Source organism: Nicotiana attenuata, unplaced genomic scaffold (assembly GCF_001879085.1).
Source record: "Nicotiana attenuata strain UT unplaced genomic scaffold, NIATTr2, whole genome shotgun sequence".
Classification (NCBI taxonomy): Eukaryota; Viridiplantae; Streptophyta; class Magnoliopsida; order Solanales; family Solanaceae; genus Nicotiana; species Nicotiana attenuata.
This window is the reverse complement of record NW_017670669.1, coordinates 300,989-308,726: the sequence shown is the minus strand read 5'-3', so window position 1 is coordinate 308,726 and position 7,738 is coordinate 300,989. Positions and strand designations below refer to the sequence as shown.

The 7,738-nt window shown below is 34.5% G+C and overlaps 1 protein-coding gene across 1 annotated transcript; it reads right to left on the bottom strand.

Moving 5' to 3' along the window:
* Window positions 1–3,544: 3,544 nt before the first annotated feature.
* On the bottom strand, window positions 3,545–6,958 carry LOC109242101 (G-type lectin S-receptor-like serine/threonine-protein kinase SD2-5). The gene has a single exon (XM_019408933.1). It carries the CDS (start codon window positions 6,188–6,190, stop codon window positions 3,752–3,754), a length of 2,439 nt encoding a protein of 812 aa, XP_019264478.1. The 5' UTR covers window positions 6,191–6,958; the 3' UTR covers window positions 3,545–3,751.
* Between the last annotated feature and the right edge of the window lie 780 nt (window positions 6,959–7,738).

The following is a 7,738-nucleotide window of genomic DNA, read 5'->3' as shown; positions in this document are numbered from 1 at the left end:
TCAATAAACCGGGATGGCCAACCGGTCATGCCAACTGATATTTATTTCAGTAAACATTTAATTTACTATGGCATGTGATTTCATATCATACTTATACATCTGTAGTACAAATAGAAGAAAAATCGGGTAACCTTCATATTTACCTGGTATGTTATAGTAATATGAAGATAATCGATCTTCCTTTCATTTATAGTCTCAATATGCCAACCACTTTGGCTAATACATTTGAAACTCAAAAAGTATCTTTTCAGACTTACTACCACCAATTCCATGAATAATTTTATTTATTCGGTAGTAACAAATTCGCTCTTTTNATATGGTGAATGTTACTCCTTACACGGAGTAAAAATATATCATAATTATTATCGTAGGTCAAAATCATCATAAGCTAAAATTATTTCTTGTCTTTAATTTTGCCTTTAACAACTTTTTATAAAGCATGGCAATATATTTTTGGCGTACCACATGTACGCGACCAATGACATATTCATGTAACCACATTGTAATATTGATTATCTTTATTTCTCTCAAACCTCCCTTAGAGGTGAGTTGTGGTATTTATACAACCATGCATAAGCACATTCTTATGCATAATTTATATCACATGTATATTTTCACATTCACTTTCAGGAATGAGTCTGCATTTGCAATGCTTATCACAAGTCACATTTTCAACGAATGGACTATAATAATATGAACGTGTCTCGTATTAACAGACCGCATTGATACATATTCCTTCACCTTTGAAGGATTATTTTGAGAACCCTTATTGTTCTCTTTTTTACATTTACCATAATGATGACTATATTATTTCGTCGCTTGCCATGCCCTCGTACATTCATACAGTCATGAAAGATTATTTTCATTAGTCATCATTAGATCATCAATATGGTGCATTGGGACTCAAACCCAATGTCTTACCCATATAAAGGCATGTCAGGCTATAATGAGTTGGGACTCAAATCCAACTCTTATCATCATAGTGCATCAGGACGTGAACCCAATGTCTTACCCTTATGGTGCGTTGGGACTTGAACCCACCGTCTTACCTTCAGTTAAAAGTTTATTGGTATTCACCCTCGAGCATTTAAAAATATACCACTTTGTGATTACATATTATTTTATAAATTTTCATTCAAGCCTCATCGGGATGGTGAAAAACAAATCAAGTATCACATACTCAAATTTTTTCAAATTTAACATAACAAAAATATTATAATAATACATAAATTAGTATTGCCACAACTATGAAATATAAATATTAGTTTGTATAAACTAACAATTATCTGTATTCGAAGTTGTGCATGCATATAGAGGTGGTAGGATTACGGTAATATATAAGTTAAAGAAGTTAGAGGAAGAAATCTTACTTAATTACCGTCGTAGCAATTACCTTTTATTGCAAACTATCATCTTTAATTTGTAGTGCAACAAAAAATATTATAATTGAATAATGATAACAGTTCTAAATCGGTCTAAATATTCTTGGACCATTAGCATATACTAGTTATGCGTTAAAAATGAAGTGAAGGAAACTTACCTCATATATATTATATGGAAAAAAAATAGTTAGATAAGAAAATTTTAATTACTATAATTGAACTAGATGCTATCTGCAGGATTTCGTCAGTCATAATCTTAATACCCACCTTGGATACCGTCTTCTTGCTGGAACTAAACCTTTTGTGAATCGTTACAAGGGATGCCCTCCTTTCAAGTGTCATATCACACTTCATCATGCATCATAACATAAGGAGGATGCATTGTGCTGATAACGTGTTACGAAACTTAGCTCAAAGTAATAATATAAAATAAGAAGATAGACAACAATGTAGAGAGAAAGAGAGGAGAGAATCTATTTCTTCCATGTATTCAAGTGTGTACGTGATGCCCAAACCCTCTATTTATAGGATGATATAGGTAATACAAAGGGACTCCATAAACATGGTATTAACTATTGAGAACATGGGGGAAGATCATGGAGGTGTGGAATTACATCCATAATGGTAAGAAGTAGTGGGAGGTTAATGGAGAAGAGTAGTGGGTGTTACTCCCTTAGGAGTTATGGACATCTACCATAATCAAGTATTTCATAACAAAGTTGTAATTATGTGATTAATATTCAGCTCAATTCTGCATCTTAGTACATGATAAAAATTCACAATATGCATAAATAACCAACAAATTAGTAGACAGAAACATGTTCGATTGTTTGTGGTTGAAAACGTATTTTAATTAAAAATCTTATTAGATTATTCCAAATCTTATACTAAATGAATCAGAATACACAAACTAGTTTATTATTATAAATAAATGTGGCTGTTACCAGCCAAAAAGCTTGGAGAGCAAGAAGACCATGTGTAGTTAAGAAATTTTAAATTTAGGCCTGACTTCCTTCAACCATAATCAACAACAAAATCTATTGATTTGATCTGCAATGATGTATGCATAAATATATCAATTTCAAAATTTATATGGTGACTGAATCATCTTGATAATTTCTAATGAATATAATCAAGACTAATAATAATGCTATTATGGTGACTAGAGCAGTTAGTACTGAACAAACTTGATAAGAACGACTCTTTTTTTTTTTTTTTTGAGGTTCATAAAATTATGAATTTAAATTATATACATTGATTGACTGTTAGTGTAATTTAATTACGAGATTTTCTTTGTAAATCCTCTAATCTTGATGTGGATGGCCTGTTTTTGATGGAACTGAGGAAGGTATTTAGTCACATTTATGTGAAAGTTGGTTTAAGAATATCTATCACATGCTGCTAAAACAAAATCATATCTACAAATAAAAATATATCATCTGAAACTCATAGCAGTTATGAAAACTACCTAATACCAATTGTTTTGAAAACATCAAAACAATTGTTTCTGTATTATTGCCAATTCAAATGTCATCCAGAAGATCAAATCTAAGATGAATGAGATGACAAAATCCAATCTTAAAGAAGGTATTGTATATTATGTTATTTTGTAGTAAAAAGAATAACTTACGCCAGAAATTGTAGGACCCTGTAACACATATTTTAACAAAACGAGTTACCTAACATTTTAAGAAAGTAAAGCTTCTGTTTTTTTTTCAAGGGAAGCCTTGACGTAACTCGTAAAGTTGCTACCATGTGACCAGTAGGTCACGGGTTCGAGCCGTAAAAACAACCTCTTGCAGAAATGCAGGGTAAGGATGCGTACAATAGACACTTGTGGTCCGGGCCTTCCCCGAACCTTGCGGAAGCATAGTGCACCGAGTTGCCCTTTTAAAAACTTCTGTTTTTCTTTCTTCTTTCATTACTCAAGTTATTCAAGACATATAAGCTTAACGCGCTCAGGTTTCTTTACAATTTGTTAAAATTCCATCTCCTGCACAAGACAAACTGAGCCCAGACTGTATGTGTTTTTTTGAGTTAGTTTGCAGGTAAGAGTTGGATAGGATTTTCTAAGATACTACTGGTATTTGAATGTGACACAGAACCATGAAGTTTCTTAGTTTGATGACAGCTAACATATGATGTACTTGACTCAGTACAGATCATGCATTTTTCTTTGTATATTTTGAACAGGTTTATATTATTGATCCATATACATATAAAACTTTCTCAATTAAACTCCAACCTTTGTCATGGCTAATATGGCAAAAAATTTCCTAGTAATCTAAAAATATACATACAGAGATACTAAAAGGTATGAACCATTGTACATGTTTGTCAATCATCTACAACGGCTGCTCCTGCAAATGCTATCTTGGACCCGAGAGCCGAACAGCAGAAAGATAAGCATCACTGTTGCAGTCTGATGGCGCAGAGGTGCCGGATGAAGTAGCATCCCCACTTAGTGATTTCAGGAAACTTGAGAAAAGCCGCGACCCCATTTGAGCAGCAGTTGGTGGTGAAGGGACAGTGCAGATACCTTCCAGCATTTGCACAACCTTAGCCATCGACGGCCTAAGGGACATGTCATCCTGTATACACCACAAAGCAACTTTAATTGCTATGGAAACCCTCTCATCCTCTTCTTCAATTTTCAAGTTCCTATCGATAAGGTCTTTTAATTTCCCCTCTTCCATCATCTTAAATGCATACGAGGGAAAATGGGATTTCTCCGAACTTTCTGAAGGATCATAATTCTTCCGACCTCCAATTATCTCAAGCAAAACCATCCCATAACTAAAAACATCACTCTTTTCTGATATGGCATAATTTGTGATCCATTCTGGCGCGAGATATCCTCTTGTACCCCTCATTGTAGTGAAAACATGGCTCTGCTCTCTCGTCATCAGCTTAGCCAGGCCAAAATCGGAGACCTTGGCGAGGAAATGATCATCAAGAAGCACATTTTCGGGTTTGATGTCACAATGCACAATTTTAACATCACAGTCCTCGTGGAGGTAAGCTAGGCCTTTTGCTGTACCAACTGCAATATTAAATCTCGTATCCCAGTCCAACATGAATTCCTTGTTCTTCTTAAAAAGCCATTTTTCTAAAGAACCATTGGACATATACTCATAAGCCAGGAGCCTGTGTGTTCCTTCAGCACAAAATCCTCTCAGTCTCACAAGATGAAGATGATGGATGCTGCCTATAATACTAACTTCTGCCCGAAATTCTTTCTTTCCCTGACCAATGCCTTCCAATTTCTTCACAGCAATTCTACTCCCATCTGCAAGAACCCCTTGGTAAACTGAACCAAATCCACCTTGCCCAAGTTTTATTGAGAAGTTATTAGTTGCATTCTGAAGTTCTCTGTAGCTAAAACGAATTGGCATCCCCGATAGACCTTCCAAGAAATTGTCTTCTTCTGAACTCTCCTTTGCAGAATCCGGCAACTTGTTCTTTCTCCTCTGATAACGGATACTTCCGTAAATTAGGCCAAGAATGACAAAAGTTGTAGAAATGACTATACCAATGATAATAGGTAATCGTCCCTTTCCACCTCCACCATTATCTCCATTCCCTTGGCTAGCTGAAACTTTAATATATGACTTGAAACCAGCACCATTAGCCGAACCTTGTAAACTTCCTATTTGGTCAAACATAAAACAATTCCCTGAACTGCTATCAAAGAACATAGCAGCACACGAGCAATTTCCTAGACAAGAGGCTTTGCAACCATTTAAATCAGTTTTAGCAGCGGGAGAAACAAATCCAAGTGCAAAATATCCAAGACTATCCCCAGCATCTACAAGCTCCACAGGATCTTTTGTTTTATTGCAAAAGGAATCGATCCCAAATTTGCAAGATGGAAGTGCTGATGGGCACTGGCACTTGTTACCACTATAACAAACGAAATACGGATCACAAGATGCTGGCCTGCTACATTCATCTTGTGGAATTCTTGTCGCGGAGGCGGCACTGGAGCCTTCTTGAAGAATGCTAAAAGTAATGTAACCATCATTTCCAAGAGCAGCCACCCAAGTAGCATTTGCATCTTTATTATCAGAGAAAATGAACTGCCAAAGCAACACTTTCTTTTGATCATAAATTTTCCAAGAATTGCCATCAAGAATTGCAGAAGTGACATCTCCTCCAACTTGATTAATGGTCCTTCTATTATCTTTCCCCATAGCCCAATAAGGCTGTGGAGGCTGAAAACTTGCAGAAATAACCATATCCCCTGACTTAAATTCAAGTGAATAGCTCAAGTTATTGTTGTTTGGACTGCTTACAAGTTTCATTCCTTGAGTAAACTCCTGGCCTGATAAGAGTGTATCAACAGGATGGCTAAAGCTTTGCCAAATAATACTACCATCTTTCCCAACCAAAACTAAATTCCCAGAGTCCTTCAATTCCATAACAGAAACACCTTTCTTAGCAGTATTAGTAGACCAAATTGTTGATCCCCCACTTTTCAAGTAGGCATTTCCAGTTTCATCAAACATAAAATTATCCGAATTTCGAACCGGGGTATCTCTATTAGCTGACCAAACAATAGTTGAGCTACTCACATGAATGACCACAAGAAGGAACAAGGTAACATCTTTAGTAGGGTTAAATCCAAATGCAAAATTGGAATTGTTGGAAACAAGAATTAACCCATCATTGTCTATCCAAGTCATTTGAGACCCTTGAAATCCAAGATTCAGACTGCCTATATTCTGAACACTAGCTATACAAGTCTCAGGCACAAACAGGAAAAACAAGAATATGATCACTAAATAGAAAAATCTCCAAGATCCCATGACAAAAAACTTAGAACAAGATTCTGCTAAAGTCAGAAACTTTGAAGCCAAGAACAACCTGGAAATATCAATTTGATGATATTTTGATCAAAGGAAGATTAACAAGCGAAATTTCTCAGGAAAACACAGAAAAAGAAAGGAAGACTGAACAGTTGAAAGCTAAGGACCAAAAATGAAAGGAAAAAAAAAACTCAATGAGAATTATGATAAGAGAGAAGCAAGAAAACTAACATATGATATTGTTGTGAAGGTACCAATCACATGGCTCTGAAATCATCGACCAAGAATCCAAAAACGTGAAGACTGAAAAATGAACAAAAAGGACCCACAAAAAAACACCAAAAGAAACAACTTGACTAACCAATAAGAATTAATGGGTACTATTCATTCAGCCATTTAGTAAGACCAAGTTGTTAAAAAACCTGCAAAGCTTCTAACTTTAGTCTGATAATATCAATGAAACACCAGAAAGAGGAAAGTAGAAGGAAGATAGTTCAAAACTACGTGTAATTAATGAAGGACAGCAGCTATCAAGAATTCTAAAGAACAGAAGAAAGTAAACAAAATTGGATCTTTTTATTGCAGACGCAGGTTTTCTGTGTCTTTTTCCTGATATAAGATAAGGGGTGGAGGAAGAAAACAAAAAAAAAGGAAGAGAAGCAATGAATTAGTTTGTTTATGCTTATGTCAAAGAATTGGAAAGATCTGAAGTTGAGCAGAAATAGCCGTGCAAAGTAGTACTAGCTATAAACAAAGAATTTATGTCATGTATACTGAGGAAGGGGTGGTTTCATACAAATTAATTATAAACCAAAATTACATAAATATTGTAGTAATATAGGAATTATAATACATAAACCCGACTTGTGACGAAAAGCACTCATACATAAAGAAATACATATAAATTCATCATTAATCTTTTGGGTTAATCCATCACTATTCACTTCACATTTTCTAGACTGTTGTATATCTTATACTCCTTTCCTCTTAAATTATTTATCGTATTTTTCTTTTATATGCCCTCCAAAAAATATTAGATAGGATGATTTTTTTACTTTTACTGTTATTTATGTCTTAGATATGGTCTCTCTTCATTGAGTATTTATTTTATAATTGAGAAGTAGTCTTCAATTAGGGGTAAAATCTACAATCTGCATACACACTACCCCCTCCATACTCCACTTGTGAGATTTCGGGTTTGTTGTTGTTATTGTTGAGTAGTCTTCAAGAACAATTACTACCATTAAGGGTATATGGGGGAAAAATTATTTTATCTTGAACTTGTAAAACGACAAATAATTTGAGATAGTTATTGTTAGAAAACACGACATATAATTTGAGATGGATGGAGTATGTATAATGTTATTTATGAGGGAAAAGACAAAATTAGCAACCAACATTTTGTATTAATAATAGTGAGTTTTATTTGGTGGCTAAATCTTCTTAAAAGACCAGCCATTATTTAGGAGTAATATATTTAACTAATTGTAACATGCTGTTTTTAAAAAAAAATTGTTAGTATATGTCTAATGTAAGCATCTACCTATG

Coding starts and splice junctions, on each gene's coding strand:
- LOC109242101 (XM_019408933.1), bottom strand. CDS start 6,190: ATGGGATCTTGGAGATTTTTCTATTTAGTGATCATATTCTTGTTTTTC.